The 20,462-nt window shown below is 36.4% G+C and overlaps 1 protein-coding gene across 8 annotated transcripts in view; it reads left to right on the plus strand.

The window, feature by feature from the left end:
* The window catches only part of LOC106868784 (equilibrative nucleoside transporter 1), a 94,573-nt gene that overhangs the window by 73,423 nt on the left and 688 nt on the right, over positions 1–20,462 (plus strand). For 7 of the 8 annotated variants that reach the window (XM_089341904.1, XM_089341926.1, XM_089341917.1 and 4 more), the window contains 3 exons: positions 2,573–2,658; positions 13,481–13,680; positions 16,208–20,462. The exon at positions 16,208–20,462 is cut by the window's right edge and continues 688 nt beyond it. In XM_089341904.1, the coding sequence (XP_089198030.1) occupies positions 2,573–2,658; positions 13,481–13,680; positions 16,208–16,373 (452 nt within the window). In that variant the 3' untranslated portion in view covers positions 16,374–20,462. Of the gene's footprint in view, positions 1–2,572; positions 2,659–3,884; positions 4,805–13,480; positions 13,681–16,207 lie in introns of those variants that run through there. The other variant, XM_089341905.1, reaches the window with a different exon arrangement.

Here is a 20,462-nt window from a genome sequence, read left to right on the forward strand (position 1 = left end):
TGATATGCATCCTGTGACGACTTGTTATTTCTAGACATTCGTGACTGGAATTTCGGACATTAATACTTTTTACCATTGCATTAAAAAATTTTAAATTGATAATTTAATCGGTTATGCTCCGAAAGAATATATACAGTGTATTTGACAATTAATATTGAACTTACTCCTATAAAAATTTTTAATATTAAAAGATGGAATTTATTTTTTACTGAATTAAATGTGAGTTGAAATAATACATTAGAGCTTATTATAAGTATATACAGTAATACATCATCGCTGCTGCTGAGACCCCCTTCGGTCATGACTGACCATGGGATTGCACCTAGAAAATTACCCTCCCAGGCACAAGTTCGGGCAAGGTGGTTTATGGAAGATCAGCAGTCGCCCATGCATACCAGCCTCCCTTCTCCACGCCACCAGTGTTATCCAAGGGAAAGGCAAAGGCTGATACAGCTTGGCACCTGTGACGTCGCAACTCATTTCTACAGCTGAGTGAACTGGAGCAACGTGAAATAAAGTGGCTTGCTCAAGAACACAACACGCAGCCCGGTCCGGGATTCGAACTCACAACTTTACGATCGTAATCTTGACGGCCTAACCACTGAGCCATGCGCCTTCACAATATGTCATCACTACGTTGACAATGTATAATTTCACTCTCTTTTTTTATATACTTCTGCTTTTTTTAACACTTTACATCTATAAGAAGTGCATACTTGAGACGAATAGGTTTTCAACAGTATAATACTTTTAGTATGATATACAGATCGCTAGTTTAAACTAATACTGTATTCGTCACTAATAACGAATTTTTATTCAGCCTGTAGGCTAAATGCAACATCTGTAACTTTCATTCACTGCTTAACTATATCAGCTAGTAGCCGATTATCGACGGGCATCCGATGACAGCGGATATGTCCTTCTGATGATTCTCGAAGAAACCGATATCTGGGTTTAGTAATGCCACAACCGACACTGAACGTTTTCGTTTGCTACTGATATATTTCTATGTGTTTTAACACAATACGTCTATAAAAGATGCTTTCTCGAAACGAATGCCGCAGTTTAGAAGGCTTTCAACTATATACATACTTTAAGTATGATATAAGATCGCTAATTTATATATTGTACATCATAATGCGTATCATGTAACCTTAAAAACCATTAAAAACAATACACATGCCATTTTTAAAGCCACCGAAGCATGATCACTTTTTAATTTTTGAAAGGGAAAATCAACACGCGAATTCTGTTATTTTATTTTGGGGCTTTTTTTTCTATTCATCTCTCTTGACGCACATTTACTCATAATTAGCAATTTTGATTCCTTTTTTCTTATGAAATAAAGAAGAGCTAAGCATCTGTAAAACAATAACTATTATTTCAATTTAACAATAATTATTAATTTAACAAAAAAAAAACAGTATCAGTACCTGGCGTTGATCCATTTAAAAAATGTGAACGTTATCTTGTCCACTTAGCATTTTAAATGGGAGTAAATGACGTAGAGATGATAATTTTTATCTTACATTTTCTAAACATTTTCACTATCTTTTGTTTTATCTTTTTAAATTTTGTTTATTTATAATGTACAACAATTATAAAAAGTACGAGCTCTCAATAAGATTAATCAAATATCACCTTGATTTTTACAAAACTGATATATCACCATAACCTAATGCGGTACACGCTAAAACACCCATTTGGGTATAAATTCGCTTTTAAAACTTGAACGGCGTCTGCGACACTTCGGCCGGTGGCTTTGTACTTTCCTACTGGCTCTATAGATTGTTGATGCTGTTGGAAAAAAAGCACACAAGCGACATAGTTCGAAGAACTCATGTGGGCCTTAACTCTCTCTTTCTTTACTCTTTTACTCTTTTACTTGTTTCAGTCATTTGACTGCGGCCATGCTGGAGCACCGCCTTTAGTCGAGAAAATCGACCCCAGGACTTATTCTTTGTAAGCCTAGTACTTATTCTATCGGTCTCTTTTTGCCGAACCGCTAAGTTACGGGGACGTAAACACACCAGCATCGGTTATCAAGCGATGGTGCGGGGGGGGGACAAACACAGACACACAAACACACATACATATATATATATATATATATATATATATATATATATATATATATATATATATATATATATATATACATATATACGACGGGCTTCTTTCAGTTTCCGTCTACCAAATCCACTCACAAGGCTTTGGTCGGCCCGAGGCTATAGTGGAAGACACTTGCCTAAGGTACCACGCAGTGGGACTGAACCCGGAACCATGTGGTTCGTAAGCAAGCTACTTACCACACAACCACTCCTAACATTTACCTTTTTCGTTTGAAACCGCACCCGCTTCCTTTCATGAAGGATGATGCCTAGCTTCATGCCAATAAAGGGTTTGAAATTGTAGTCTTCTCTCCCTATACTATTGATATTACCCCAGTTGGGATTAGAACATTGATTCTGAGAACCATTTGTGTATATGATGTGAATATACGATATCACACGTCTTTGTACTGCTTATTTCAATGACGTTCATAATTTTTTTTTTTTAATTATCTTTGCAGATACATATTGGATTCCAGTGATGTGTTTTCTAAACTTCAATACATTCGCAGTCGTAGGAACTTTGCCGTCCAGACGTTTTAAATATGTAAACATTTTATTTGTTATGCACATAATTATATACATACTTAAGCGCGCGCACACACACACACGCACGCATACACGCACACACACACATATACACATACATGGTGGTTGTCTACTCCTTAAACAGAGTTTGACCACCTCCTGCACCTACACCTTAGCCCTTTCATGGCGTCTGATGTGGCTTTTTAAACCAGACAGTGTTTTGAAAAAACACCCACACAGATTGCACCTCTGATTTGCACTACCAATACCTGCAAGTAAGTTCTGCTCATTGTGGATCCTAACATGTCTTTTAAGACCCCCATTGGATTTGCAAACCCTCTGGCACACACCACATTCAAACGTGTGCACAGACATATAATCAGAATAGGTGGGTGAGGTTTGTTTTCCATGGGTTCGCAGGTGAGATTTGAGGCCAGCCAAGGACAGACATGGTCTGTCACAGACTGTGCACACAAAAAGGTCCTTGTCATTCACCTTCTCAGTCTTCACCTTTTTCCTTAAATGTCTCTTGAGCCCTGCTTGCATCATCCTGGCCCCTTCAAATGCTTTCACTCCACTCCACACCCTTGTTCGCCATCCAACGCGATCTGAAGCGAGGACTTCTATATCTTTTGGAGCCATTCCAATTGACTTCATAGCAGTCCTTATGCCATCCTTAAACCTTTTTTTAGGTTTATGCCGATAACGTTTCCCCTCTGCAAGCTCACCATAAAACAGCTGTTTCGGCATGCGTTCATCTGCCATTCGAACAATATGGCCACACCATCTCAATTGGTTCCTCAAAATCATGGCTTTAATTGAGGGGATGCCTGCAGATGCAAGGATACCTGTGTTTGGAGTAAAAGAATTCCATTTAATTCTTAAAATATGACGAAGGCATTTTTGGTGGAATTTTTCTAACATTTTAAAATGCCTTTCATAACAGGTCCAAGTTTCACAGGAATACAATAGGGATGTTAAGACAAATGATTTGTAAAGAGCCAGCTTTGTATTGTTATTTATATGTCGCTGGTGCCAGACGCGTGACTCCAAGCCACCAAATGCTTTTGCTGCCCTTTGAATTCGCAGGTGTATTTCCGTATCAAGATTTCCATCATCTTGAACAGAGCTTCCCAGGTAGACAAATGAATTGACAACCTCAAGTAACTTTCCCTTAACAAAAATTTTAGGGAGGTTACAAACAGCACCATACGCAGGTTGATACATCACAACTGTTTTTTTCAGATTGATGGTCAGGCCAAAATCATCACAAGCTGCATCAAATGCAGATACAAGGGATTGCAGACCCGATTCAGAATGACTAACCAGATCGCAATCGTCAGCATACAAAATTTCCCTAATAAGTGAAGTAAAAACCTTCGTTTTAAACTTCAGTCGGGTCAAATTAAAAACATTCCCCGTTGTTCGATATTTTATGTAGATACCCTCCTCAGAGTTTTGAAAGGAATGTGACACCACAACGTCAAAGTATATTGCAAAGAGGGTGGGTGCATCAAGGTCTCCCTGCTTTACTCCATTTTCCACAGCAAAAGATTCAGAAAGCCTACCACCAAAATTAACCCTAGCTCTCATATCCTGATGCAAAGCCTTGACCATGTTTATAAACTTTTCTGGGCAACCAATTTTCCCCAGAATTAGCCACAGAGCACTTCTATTAACAGTATCGAATGCTTTGCTCAAATCAACAAAGCAATGGTACAGAGCAAGATTCTGTTCAATGCACTTCTCCTGTAATTGTCTGACAGTAAAGATACAATCAGCTGTGCCCCTAGAGGAACGAAAACCACACTGAGACTCAGACACCATACTTGGAACTATAAAGGTATTTAAACGTTCTAACAAAATGCGGGCGAGCACCTTTCCAACCACAGACAAAAGGGAAATCCCACGAAAATTACCACACAGATCCTTTGGCCCCGATTTATATAAGGAGACAAGAATGGCATCAATCCAGTCTTGAGGCACTTTCTCACTTCTCCAACAGTGACAAATTAAAATATTTAAGAGTTCCATCATTTTGTCACCCCCATATTTCAAGACTTCTGCACAGATTCCATCAGATCCTGGAGACTTGTTGTTATTCAGCTTATTCATAGCTAAATAAATGTCATTTAGAGTTGGTTCAGATGCCATCTCTTCTATAACTGGAAGTTGTTCAATTTTTTCTATCGTCCTCATATTAACGGATGATGGTCTATTCAAAAGTGCAGAGAAATGTTCTACCCAACGCTTATGAATAGAAGCGGTGTCAGTCAGAAGAAAACATCCATCTTCTGTTCTCACCGGAGCTACTGAAGAAGATTTTGGACCATATACCTCCCTAACATAAGAATACAAACAACTGGCATCATTTCTATCAGCTGCTTCTTGTGCCCCTTTTGCCCTATCATTCCACCATTCCTGTTTAATTTTCCTTAGAGCAGTTTGCACCCTCCTTTTCAGCTTTCTGTAAGTTTCATTTGAGTTGGGATTCAATGACTGAGAGAGCAGTGTATTGCCTAAGTTTTGTTTTTCTAAGGATTACGGTTGGACAGTTATTTTCTCATCGCTACAATTGTTTCGACGCAACGTAGTTCTCCAAGAATACAGGTATTTGATTATGCAACTGTTTGTTTGCATAATGAGATTTAGTTGTGTTTCCTCAGGCGATATGCGAGTGTTGTCTCTGTTAGTTTAAAATCGTCGACTTCAAGTCCATCCCCTTCCTCTGTCGAGGTTTGAATTTAGTAGCGGTTGATAGACTCATGTTGTGTGCTGCCAGAGTACGTTTGGCAGACTGCTATGAACGGTAGTAGATGGCTATTTTGGTACTGGCTGGCATTTGAATGGGATCGGTATTTCATTTGGTTGTATAGATCGCTAGCCACTACACATTCTTTTTTTTTCTCTCCTTGTTTCTTTCTGTGTTCCTTTCTGTGGAAGAGCGTAGGCTCGAAACGTTAAAGACTTTTTCACTTCCCGAGCGTTAGACCAATATACCCGTTTGTTGTCTACACCACCTGTCTTCGTCTTTTTTTTTTTTAAATCTCCCTATGTATATCTATATATATATATATATATATATATATATATATATATATATATATATATATATATATATATATATTTACATCTATGGAAGTGATTGTGTGGGAGTCCGCACGCAAGGTTAGTGGTAAGTATATATATATATATATATATATATATATATATATATATATATATATATATGTGTGTGTGTGTGTGTCTGAGTAATTGCTTCTGTTGCAATTAGTTTTTTTATTACTGTTGCTGTCTTCTTCTTCTCTCTTCATCTATCTATCTATCTATCACTTTTCTCTTTTCTTGTTAATTTCTCATTGCAATCATAATTTTCTTCTTTGATCCATCACAAAAAGAGACACATGACTTGGCGTTCCATAAATTAAGATACGTTGATACATTCAAATGCATGCACAAAGACAGACAGACAGACAGACAGACAGACAGACAGACAGACAGACAGACAGATAGATAGATAGATAGATAGATAGATAGATATGTGTATGTATACATATATTAGCTTCAAATTTTGGTTCAAGGTCAACAAATTCTGGGGAGCGGATTAAGTCGATTACGTTGACCTCAGAACTCAAGTGGTACTTATTTTATCGATCCCGAAAGGATGAAAAGCAAAGTCGACATCGATGGAATTTGGACTCAAAACGTAAAGACAGACGAAATGCCGCTAAGCATTTTGCATGGCATGCTTACAATTCCGCCAGCTCGCAGCCTTTTGTGTATATATGCATATATTAACGCTTGTTTTTATGTCAAGTTATATAAAAAAAATAATTTAATATTAAAATGACGGGTTACTCAATCCTTTTTAATGGAGCTCAAAATTTATTACCTTTTACAGCAGTCTTGAGCAGATCTTGTCAGATGATAACCGTCTCATATTCAGCCTGGTTGTTCTGACTTACTTTCATCTTTGCATTGTCTGTGCTTTGATATCCATCGTAAGAAGACTTTCTGGCACTCCGTCGCTTACGAGGACGTAGGTTCCAGTTGATCCGATCAACGGAACAGCTTGCTCGAGAAATTAACATGCAAGGGGATGAGCACTCCGCAGATACATGTACTCTTAACGGAGTTCTCAGGGAGATTCAGCGTGACACAGAATGTTATAAGGCTAGCCTTTCGAAATACAGGTACTACACATTTTTGCCAGCAGAGTAGAGTGGAGCAACGTCAAATAAAGTGTCTTGCTCAAGGCCACAATGCGTCGTCGAGAATGGAACTCACGACCTTACGATCGCGAGCTGAATAGCCTAGCCACTAAGCTACACGCCTTTATAAAATAGAAAACGGGTCAAGAAAGGAAACGACTGTGAAACATTTTTACGTCAATGGATTTAAATGACGTACAGCAGTCTTTCCATTCTCTTGCTTTCCATTTGCAGGTTCCATAGAGAAACGTTACAAGATGATTGGTACTATTTTGGCTGCAAATTTTATGTCAGAGTATCGTTCTCCTAGAAAAATTGCCGTCCCCACGGCTTTGTCAAAAATAACGGGAGCCTCCTCTGCTCCTAGGAAATCTATTTGATCCATTGATGTGTCCCTGACAGATACTACTGTTCCGGGTCAGAACTAACCTAGGATTAATGGTTATTAGAGGATGATGATTCCACGCTCCCCCACAACTCAGCTCTCGAACTGGAGCCTTAGTACCGGGTACAGTTTAATGTCGTACCCAGGTTTTGATTTTTATTCGTGTTTGGTGCTCGTACACACTCCGGTCAGTAAGCATATGATAGCATTGTTAGTAACAGAAACTAAACCCAACTATTATATACATACGCACATACACACATACATAGACACACACACATACATACATACATACATACATAATACATACATACATACACACCCTGCTGTTGATGTGAAAATTCCAATGAAGGAGCCTTGGATCTAGATTAGAAACCGGCTCTTTCTCTTTTAGCAAGAAATCAAAATAAAACTGAATGATGACGTACATACATACATACATACATACGTATAAATATTTGTCTGTGTGTATAAAACTTTTGTTTGTTTCAACTAAATATACAACTACAAGAGTTAACTTGACATGTAATTACAATCATAGACAACTCTTTATATTAAAAGCCAACTCACAGTAAGAAGGAACTAAGTATTTACTTGTCTTCTCAAACTACACAACACCCTGCTTATTTCCTACTCTCAACAGAGATATGTAGAATGGATAAGCCTTTTCGCAGTAACTCTCAGCATTGGTACAAGACCCCTGCCATCTCAGAGGGGGATATATTAAATCTATTACATCTATAGACACCATACACAAATTACATAAAATTTATGCAATCGATTCAGTTTTCCCTATCTTTCTGGACTAACGTGCTACTATATAACACTATCTTTTCAACTTGTGCTCTCCTTTCTCCTGAATACCAATTAAGTCATCTAACTTCCAAAGTTGTTTCCATAGCATTTCCATTTTGGTCTTGGGCTTTTCTGCACCCAGAACCAGTCCTGTATAGAATCAAACATTGGAGTAACTTCCATTCAAGTGGTGTCTGTTTACTTCCTTGGATTTAGTTGCAGTTGGTGCTGTCCTTCACCTATCTTAAAGGGTTTTTGGTTTTTACTCTTGCTGGATGCTCGCACACACTCTGAATAATAAGTGATAGCATAGTAATAGATACCAACCATCGCCATTTTGTACATACATACATGCATGCATATATACATACATACATACAGATAAATAGAGACATAAATACATGGTAAATAGATATGTACATACATGCACACATATATACATGTACATCGATCCCAGTGCGTAACTGGTATTTAATTTATCGACCCTAAAAGGATGAAAGGCAAAGTCGACCTCGGCGGAATTTGAACTCAGAACGTAACTGCAGACGAAATGCCTCTAAGCATTTTGCCCGGCATGCTAACGTTTCTGCCAGCTCGCCGCCTTTGTACTATGTTTATATTATAAATTATATGTACTAGAATGATGTCAAAAGTTTTGCTGGTTCATTAACTGTTTTAATGTATACCTACCCGCTCAGTGATAAACCACTTCTATCCGCCATGAATAGGAGGCAATTTCAGCACCACACATTTTTGTTGTAGTTGCAGACGGGGTTTTAGTGGTAAACCAAAGTGAGCACTCACAGTACATACTTATTACATTGTCAAATGACGTAATGAAATAAAAATGGTCAATTTTATGCCTATATATATACATATACATAGATATAAGTACATATATGTTGAGAGAGATTGAGAAAGAGAGACAGACAGACAGACAGATGTATGTATCCTTTGTAGTAGACATATAAGCAGAGCAAATTTATCTCTGTAGGCGGAAAAAAGTAGCCAACCAGTTTATATACACAACAAATCTAGTAACTTCAGAGAACTGGAGCCACTAATTAACATACTATAAGTATTTACCACCTTATTTAATATCAGTGTCCACTCAACACTTCAGAGAACTGGAGCCACTAATTAGCATACTCACCTTATTTAAAATCAGTGTCCACTCAACACATACACATGCACGCACATACAAATACATATATGTATATTTACACACACACACACACACAGATACACACATACACAGACACGCACATATAATTAACCAGAATCAAAATTCTACTTTCAGTTAGGATTCAATTTTTTTTAGTTAATGCATGTTTTTAATTTGTTAAGTAAGTACATATATATATATATATAGACATGCACTCACATACACACATATGTATGTATGTATCAAATGGCAATCTTTATATCCTACTTAACGGGAATGTATTATTAAAACGTCGTATTTGTATTACAGAGATATTCGTCTCTAATATAGACGTACAGAGCCAAAAGCACAGACATATATCGTTAGTAAAGAATTGTCTGGCATGAGCACCGGAACTGGTAGATCGCATGATTTCGGTGAACATGCGCTTCTTCTGTGATATGTGTCTTTCGTTGCAGGTCAGCCAAATCTCACTGCCAATAATATATAGAATAACAGTGACTGTTCAGTCACTGGTGATGCAAATAGCCAGAAAGCTTTAAAAAGAAATAAATACTTGTGACGGAAAACGTACTTATACCAAATGGCATTCTTTATGCCCTACTTAACGTGAATGTATCATTCGATCGCCGTGTTCGCTTTGAGAGACTCTCTCATATAGACTTACATTGCTAAGAGCACAAGCAAATGTCAGTGGCAGGCGAGCGCTCTGTTATTTTATATATTATTGGCAGTGATTTGGCTGGCATGCAACGAGCAAATGCCTGCTACTGAGGAAGTGCAAGTACGCTGAAATCACATGATCTGGCTGTTCCAGTGCCCATGGCGAATGGTTTCATCTGCTAACGATATGTTTCTGTGTCCTTAACACAGTAGTTCTATATGACAGGATCTCTCGAGGTGAGTACCGCATTGATACAGTATTCTAACCCATATTAAGTAGAATATGAAGATAACCATTCTGTCTTAATACTGCTTCTGTTGCTAATATATATGTGGATTTATATATATATATATATATATATATATATATATATATATATATATATATATATACTAGCAGAGACACCCGGCGTTGCTTGGGATTAAAATGGCATAGTTTGTATATAATATATTACAGTTATGTTGAAACAGGTGATATGGGAAAGTGCATTTGTGGAGTAAATGATGGGCTAATTCGACTAAGCAACATGTTATGCGTCTGTTTGGAGTATTTCAGGCCCTAACCTGTGGAGGTTATGTGATTTTTGAACGCACCGAGAAGTTATGAATGGATATACTCTATTTTGCAGCAGTCGGCGCTGTCTAACACGACCCATCATCTAAAATGTTGACCTCCTTCGGGTTTGGTGTCCTACACCACTCACAAAGTAAATTTGGAGGAACTGTGGTTGTTTATTTGTGAGTAACAGTGAACCAAATAGGTGATAGATAGACTTGCCTTTGAACTTTGACGTCGTCGTAAATTCATGTTTATCTATCTTCTTAGATGCACCAAACGATGTCATTTGCAGAGTTGTATTGTTTGATATTGTTCAGAAAATCATTTGACTGGATGGAAATGTCTTCTAGAAGATCCGTAAGAGGTTGAGAATGAGCTGGTAGTACTGGCAATGGAACCTGACCGTCTGAGCACCACATACCACTTGTTTCATTTGAAAATTTTAAAACTCTACCGAAAAAACAATTTGTGTTTAGCACACCAATTTGGACAGAGTTATTATTTTTATAAGAATAGGATGGATCATATCTGAAAACAGCTTCAGGAGTTGTAAAGAACGAATTTGTACTTAGTCTGTTTCTGAGAGCTATTCTATTGGACCTCTGTCTAATCATTAAAACATTGATTTAATGATCCAGCATTAAGTGCTGCAACATGCATTTGCTAATGTTGAGAAAATCTCATCTAGCCTTTCTCTTCAAACTCTCGCCTTTGGTTTTCTACAATCCTCCTTGCTTTATACTTGTTTCTGGAGAGATTACGTCTTTTCTTTGGTGGCATATTTTTCCCAATGTGGAGGCGCAATGGCCCAGTGGTTAGGGCAGCGGACTCGCGGTCATAGGATCGCAGTTTCGATTCCCAGACCAGGCGTTGTGAGTGTTTATTGAGCGAAAACACCTAAAGCTCCACGAGGCTCCGGCAGGGGATGGTGGCGAACCCTGCTGTACTCTTTCACCACAACTTTCTCTCGCTCTTTCTTCCTGTTGTACCTGTATTTCAAAGAGACACACTCTGTGTCACGCTGAATATCCCCGAGAACTACGTTAAGAGTACACGTGTCTGTGGAGTGCTCAGCCACTTGCACGTTAATTTCACCAACTGGAACCCTCGACGTCGTAAGCGACGGAGTGCCAACAACAACAAAATTTTTTCCAATATTGTAAACAAAAAATTATGAACATAGAAAGAAATTACACATTAATCCCTATTTTTGTAAGCAGTTGTATCCGTAAAAAGTTTTATTTGAAAAGTGCAGAAATTGAAAGAAGATAAAACGAAAAGAACAGAGAAAGAAAGTGAAAAATGTATGTACGTCTATATGAAATGGACGTGCGTGTGTGTGTGTGTCTGTATGTGAAACAGAAAGAGGGTGATAAAGAGAGATAGAGTGAGTGAGTGGAGGTGTGTATCGTGAAGATTGACATATTTTAAGGTACACACACATATAGAAAATGTGACGTCATCGTATAAAATTTTTACGATAGTTTATTTATGGAAAAGATTATGCTAAACTTTTGAAATGCAAACATGTGAATGAAAATTAAGTTTAATTTGTAGCCAAAATAGTACTGAATCTTTTGATACCCCATACGTCAAAATCTGTAACTCGGTTTTGGAAAGCAAAAGGAATATACAATAGGCAGACCTCTACATGGTAGCTAGACCTGGTAGAAATAGCAGCTAAATCTCTCTCAAAACATCCTACTGTCTTAATCCGACAATTCTACCTATTATGTAGTTTGAATGAGAAACTATAACTAAAGATTAAGATTATCAACCACACACAGAGAGGAAAGCAGAGAGACAGCATAGCGACGGTTTTGGCTGATTGTCATCCTGTACTCCCTTTGTTGCTAGCGAAATGGTATATGCCGGCTGTCTGAGCAACTGGTTGTTTTAATGGCGGAACATACAGGACATTAAAGATTACAAAAATAGCGATTCTCACTTTGAAACTAATGATTTTGAAAATCTTATTAAATTACAGGACGCCCAGCTCTCCCCTGTATCCATGTTTAAAATTTCGGTGCAATCGGATGAACAATACTCGAGTTATAAGCGCACAAACAGACAGACAGACAGACGGAACGGATTTTATATATTAAGACATATATATATACACACACACACACACTCACACAGCCGCACGCACGCACACACACGCACATATATATATATTTTAGCAACAGAAGGATCTTTTCCTTATGTATGTATATATATATATATATATATATATATATATATATATATATAAACAAGGAACAGATCCGGTTCATGCAATACAAACAGATTCCTTTGAGTGAACACATAGAGAGATTAGAGAGATGTGCAGGTAATATCCAACCAAACTTCACAGTTTCACCCATCAACTAGTGCAAACAAACAATTTCTATACAAGAACGTTTAAATAAAGAAAATTTGTTCATCGAAAAATACAGAACACGTGTAAATATGAACGCATAACCAACTTTGATCTCAGTATATATTTTAATTCATGATCACATACCCATCACTATACATATTTCATCTCACTACTTTAGCTTTTGAGTTTTGTGTATATTTATTTATCCTCTCCTCGAAAGATGAAGAATTACCTCCCCTGTCCCCAATAATAACGATCACAAATGACCTCCCCTTAGATTTTTCTACTTGTTGAATCGTTCATTCGTAAACTCCTCCACACACAGCATGGACTAAAATCTTCTTAAGAAAATATGAAATTACAATAATTTCAATGTCATGATTAGCGAAAGTGAAACCGGTCGACAAACACAATATAGAATAAATTTTAAAATATATGAAAACTATGAGTAAAGTGTATGCATTTTCCTTTGTTTTATTTTCATATGGAAAAAAAATAACACTTACATGGTACTTTATAGGACTGACACATTCTGTTGGTATATAAACATTATTATTATTATTATTATTATTATTATATATATATATATATATATATATATATATATATATATATATATATATATATATATATATATATTCATATTTATATTTATTATATTTATATTTATGATATATATTTACGTCTTTTTTTCTTTATAGCCTACAGTGAAGTATATTTGGTTAATAGCAATTATCAGAGGCCTGATCTGTTTTCCATTCTTCATGTTTTGCAACTATTTACCAGAACAGCGGACATTTCCTGTGTACTTCTCAAATGATTATGTGTATATTATTGGCATTGTATTACTTGCCTCAACCAATGCTCACTTTACGACGCTAGCTTTCCAATATGGGCCAACGTAAGTATATTTTATGGTCTTTACTTTCTTCCATGTTCTTTTCCCATTTAATAATTACTAATAGTTAAGGTCCTTATTTTATAGCCATGACTGTGCGCTGTCGTTGAGCCTTATCTAACTAAAGTATATGATGTCTCTTCGATTTGACTATTGCTAAGGAAGAAATAGATATCTGTCGGGAGATATACTGTAGGAGTATTGTATGAGGAAAACAAAATATTTTGAACGATTAAGCGACGTTAGTAAGGGGATTTCATCTCATGCATCCGTGTCTGTTTTGAAAAGATGCTATTTCAAATGAGAAAGAGGAACAGTTACCGTTTGCTTAAAACTACACATAAATTCGTGTATGTCCAACTTCTAATCAGTTATTAAGTATAGTTTGTTCTCTTTTGAATAGATCACACATTGTATAACCAAGATCAGAAAAAAATTGGGGATCCGGTTGTAGCAATTTTTTTTTATTATTACGTCATAAATTAAGGAGGCAAGCACACTGCACAAAATGTTACGCGGGTTCAATTTCCGCCGAGATTGACTTTGCCAATCAGACCTTCGGGGTCAATAAAGCAACTACCAGTTGAGTACGAGGGTCGAAGTAATCGATTAACCCCGCCCCAAACATTCGGATATGTGCCTATAGTAGAGAGAATTATTACGTCATGAATTGCATAATTTTGCACATTTTTACTCACGTATACTAGTATTCCATGTGGAAATTCTTACAAAGATGGTCGATCAGTTCAAAGTTGGATCTGTCTACGAATGTTGATAACTAACACTGGATTACATTTTTGTTTTCTTCTGATGCTCCGAAGTAAGGGTGATTAAGCAAGTGTCTTTGTAACGATTATCGTACAATATTCTTGTTTACATACACTAGTGAAACACGTGTAAAGATTATGCAAACTATGACATAATAATAAAAAGCTTTGTTGCAACCAAAGTTTTACTTTCATTCTGATTTTGGATATACATATGTGTATATGCAAATACATATATGTGTATATGCATATACATATGTATATGTGTATCAAGAACATATATAAAAATAATTCTTTTGACGTGAGGGAATTATTGGATCTTGAAGAAGAAAACTTACATATATTAGTGTGTAAATACTGGATTTAAAAAAAAAACCTTTCGATAGAAAAAGTCTCAGGCTGTCGATAGAATTCGAAATAACATCTTTTTTAAACATACCAGGCGTTCTACCATTGAACCAGAGCAAGCTCGAATTTCTCTGTCCATTTGAAAAACTTCATTCTGAACACTGAGAATTGTACGTTGCTGACATCACAAGAATTTTGGAAATTTCCACAGCACATGGAATAATTCTTTTTTAGAACGTTAGATCTTGAAGCAGATAAGTTATAAATAATAGCGCACGCGTATGTATATGCACACACACACACACACACACACACACACACACACACACACACACACACACATACATATATATATATATATATATATATATATATATATATATATTCTTTTATTCCTTTACTTGTTTCAGTCATTTGACTGTGGCCATACTGGAGCACAGCTTTCTAGTCGAAGAAATCGACCCCCATGACTTATTCTTTGTAAGCCTGGTACTTATTCTATCGGTCTCTTTTGCCGAACCGCTAAGTTACGGAGACGTAAACACACTAACATCTGTTGTCAAGTGAGGGTGGGGGGACAAGCACAGACACACAAATACATATATAAATATAAATATATAATATATACACGACGGGCTTCTTTCAATTTCCGTCTACCAAATCCACTCACAAGTCTTTGGTCGGCCCGAGGCTATAGTAGAAAGCACTTACCCAAGGTGTCATGCAGTGGGAATGAACCCGGAACCATGTGGTTGGGAAGCAAGCTTCTTACCATACAGCCACGCCTGCACCGATATATATATATTTATAGTAAGTTAGTGAATGTCGCAGGTTACTCATGCGCGCGCATATATATATATATATATATATATATATATATATATATATATTCAAACTTTCCAATGTAGATTCAATCCATCACTGGAACTGTAAAAATCTGTAAAACTTTCCAGAAGTTTATCATTTAAATATATATGAAGATGTTTATTTATGCAACTATATGCATGAGAATGCATACATAAAACAATATATACAAATCTGCACATACATACATACATACATACATACATACATACATACAAGCAAACAAAATACCCTGTTGTTGATGTTGAAATTCCAACGAAGGAACCTTGGATCTAGGTTAGAAATCGGTTCTTTCTCTATTGGCAAGAAATCTTGAAATAAACTGAATAATGACATACATACATACATACATACATACATACATACATACATACATACATACATACATACATGCATGCATGCATACATATTGATATATGAATATAGATATAGAAACGGAGAGAGAGAGAGAGAAAGAAAGAGCGGGGAAAAGAGATGGGGGAGGAAGAGAAAATATTTTTTGTAAATATGAATAATATTTTTCATATCATATATTTATTTCTTCCTATCAGGTTGCTGAAAAGTGATGAAGTTGTAATTGGTGGAATGATGCTGAATATTTTCTTGTATCTTGGAATTCTATCTGGTGGCTTTTTATCATTTTTGTATCCTTACATCGTGAAGAACATCGGCAGTTCTACCCTAGTGAATGATGATTCGGATGCGCTGAACTTTTGAGAAAACACTGCAGGAATTTGAGGATTTGTTGTTTTCATCATTGTTCATCTGATCTCTTTTTGTATATAGAAAATTCCGAGACGCCAAAAGACCAAATACCAAAAACAAATTATTTTTAACGAAATTCCTCGTTACCGAAATTAACTTTTTACATAAACAAATGGTCTATGTTAAAAGTAATTTTGTTTGAGAGGAAATTAGATTGCGTGGGTTTGCTATCATTGTCATATCATTAGCGACATGAAATTAGCTAAAACAATTATAACCAAGAATTCATGACTACAAAACACCCCCCCCCCAAAAAAAAAATACATAATGAAAAAATAATATCAAATTAGTTTTCCTAGCCTAGAAAAATTTTCCCACAAACAATTAACATTTTTAAATACTCCATCAAGATAGAGTATTTTAATAGGAAATAGTTAAGTATTGTTGCAACATACATATAGAGCAGAAAATAGTCTGCGTTGTACATGTTAGGGATTTTGAACGTTGATTTCCCATCAAATGGATATTGGTTCCTATTTTGTATATTAAGCCATTTGATATTTTTGGATTACGATTACTATTTTGCAATCACTTCATCATATAGCATTTCAAAGAGCATGAAATCAAAATACGAGTATGTATTAAGATGCATGCATACGTGCATACATACATACATGCATACATACATACATACATACATACATACATACATACATACATACATACATACATACATACATATATACACGCACAGCATATATGTGTGTACGTGTATGTCATAGTTATTTCATTCATTCCGTTTCTTTAATTTACAAAAAGATACTATCTTAGCACCGACCACCGCTGGGATCGTTATACATTCTCGGTGATAAAACATCTCGCTCACATGAACTAAAATATTAATTCTTAGGTTCGTATGCATTTAGGTACTAAGTATATGTGTAATAGCTATATTTGTATATACTGTGTGTATGTGGGTACGAGTATAAAGTATGCATATGTACACATATAGGCGCAGGCATGGCAGTGTGGTAAGAAGTTGCTTCCCAACTACATGGTCTCAGCTTCAGTTCCATTTGACAGCCGTAGTTGGTGTGTTTACGTTCCCGTAACTTAGTGGTTCGGTAAAACAGACTGATAGAATAAGTACCAGGCTTAAAAGATATGTACTGGGGTCGATTCGTTCGACCAAAATTCCTCAAGGTGCCCCTTTTATCTAATAACTGAAGCAAGTAAAAGATAAAAGATAAGGAGAAACAGTTCAGTTGGGAGAGCATTAGAGTGAAGATCTAAAGGTCCTTGGTTCAATCCTGGGTTCCAGCATCTGGTGGCTAGTCTCTTAGTCTTTTAGATGCAGAGGTGGCTGTATGATAAAAATTTTGCTTCCCAACCATATTGTTCCACATTCAGTTTCACTGCGCGGTTCCTTGGGTTCAACTATCACTTAAATACTATAGCCCTGGGCCGACCAATGCTTTGTGGGAGGATTTGATAAACGGATAGATATGTGTGTGTGTTTGTGAGCATGTATGTATGTATGTATATTTCTGTGTGTGAGTCTTTGAGTATGTTTGTCCTACATCAACATTGTTGGTTTATTTTTGTCCCTGTAACATAGCGGTTCGGTTAAAGAGACAGATAAAATAAGAACCAGGCTAAAGTGTAAATAAGTATTAGCGTCGAGTTGTTCGACTAAACCCTCCAAGGCGGTGCCCCAGCATGGCTGTAGTCCAATGACTGAAACAAGTAAATGATAAGAAATAGAAAGGTTCAAATGAATATATATTTTCCCCGAATTTGTATGAATGTGTATAGAATAATATATCAGTTGATTCTGGTTTTCACGTTTTTATTATGGTATTTTAACATTAAAAAAATATTTTGTAATGTTCATAAAGTTTAATTGGCGCTTTCATACGTTCCTAGTAATCATCAGATTTCAAAATGTATTTTACTGACAGTTGAGTTCTTGACAACTGTATATGAACATTACAAAATATTTTTTTAATGCTAAAATACCATAATAAAAAATCCTGATATATATATATATTCTTTTTTCTCTTTTGTACGTTTCCACCAAAAGGCTGTGGCCATGCTGGAGTACCGCCGGTGTAATCCCCTTTGCAAAATATTATAAACACCATGAAATTTCGTCACATAGAGAAAGACATTTTGGATGTAATATGCACGTTTCTTACCCCTATATAATTTTACACCTTCCTAAGCTTTAAATTTCACAGTGATATAACAATTTAGATTAGTGTCAACATTAATCTAACACTTTTCGTATCATTAGATTTAACTTGAACTAAGTTATTTACTTACATCGTGAAGAACGTCGGCAGTTCTACCCTAGTGAATGTTGATTCTGATGCGCTGAACTTTTGAGAAAACACTGCAGAAATTTGGGGATATATGTGTGTGTGTGTGTGTGTGTGTATTGTATGTATGTATATATATACACACACAAATACATATATCCTCTACTTTCTGTCAAAATGATTCAAAACATTTAAAAACGTATCCTTCGATTAATATTTTCATTTCTTTTTGTGTGTATATCATTTTATTCTGTTCTTCTCGGTACGTATTTATTTTCAAGTAACTTATTAATACTTCATTACATTATGCATGCTAGTTGCATTTTTGTGTTGTACTAGTATTAAAATATAAATTAAATACAGTAGTAATCGGGATGTTTATGTCAGTCTATAGTAACGAGATATCCTAAGTTATAAATCCTAAGAACAACAAAACAAAAATGGGTGCCATGTAATTAATTTTACGTTTAAGAAAGAAAGAGAGGAAAGAACATGTTTCGAACTGCGGTTCTTCGTCATTAAGAAACGGTAAAGAAAATCGTAGAGGACAAATTTCTGTAGAAACGGTGTTTTACGATGAAAGTCATATGGCGTAATGAATTAAATGAAGCGTATAAAGAAGAATGGTGCTTTTCAGCCAAACGAAATAATGTACAAAGGTAAGCTTGTGTGTGTACATGGGGAAGAGGCTATAGGGCCAATAGGGGTAAGTTGTGAGAGTACGTTCTGTGAGTGTAGGTAAATGTGTTCGACAACGTGAGCGCCTAGTCCACCGATCCTTTAGAGAGACTCGGTGAACTGGTGAAGATCTGGGTCTCTGTACATCCAGCAAACACATTGGCATATTTAAAATCTTCCTGGTTTCCACGACCGTCCAGTGACCGGCTCAATAAAGAAAAAGCAATTGAGGATAAGGACGTGTTCGGTTAAGCAGAAAAGTGTATTGAGCTTGATCATGGAGCAAGGGTCAATGAAGTATTTTAAGGCTAAGAGAACATCCTCATGAAGGAAGACAATTTTAAAGGACTTGATGTTTATATTGAAAAGGAACCGGGCTTACGGGTGAAAGAGAAGGACTTAAGGTGGTGGTGGGCGTAGCTGATGTCGTGGATGTGCAATGGAAAGGCTACAATCAAAAGGGAAAAAATTGCTCTAGGTATTTGATAGTGAGTTCAGTAAGACACTTGCATTTGGAAACAATGTAGTACCTTTGTGGACTGCACAGAACGGTATTTCTTGTACTAAATACTGATTAGGTGGATTGTCTGTCGCAGATTGACTGAACGTTTAAGGAAGAGCCCCTTTTATACACCCAATGTAACTACACAGGACCACTTCGACTTGTGACACGTGACTAACCACACCACGCTATTTCGCATCTTGGATCAACTACTTACCGCTTGCACCGTGAACAATAGCCAACCATCTTTCTACACAGAGCTTGTCCAACTGATATTAATAACCAGCATTTGCACTTCACATTTCCTTCTTCTCCACACACTAACAAGCATGACCATTAGCCATTTATTGCGCGCGCACACACTCACGCACACACACACACACACACACATACTTACATATGCACTTCTACCATTATGTTTCATTCATGCTAAATACTCACCAGACATTCATATTACATGCTCATACGCTTCATGCCACAAATGCATACGCGCCTACACATACATGCAAGCATATTCTCATACTTTATCTGTCTTGGCTCTATCATACATGCACATACACCTTTCACATACGTGCACATTCTTTGGTTAAAATAATACCC

Source organism: Octopus bimaculoides, chromosome 2, assembly GCF_046866305.1.
Source record: "Octopus bimaculoides isolate indiv1 chromosome 2, ASM4686630v1, whole genome shotgun sequence".
Classification (NCBI taxonomy): domain Eukaryota; kingdom Metazoa; phylum Mollusca; class Cephalopoda; order Octopoda; family Octopodidae; genus Octopus; species Octopus bimaculoides.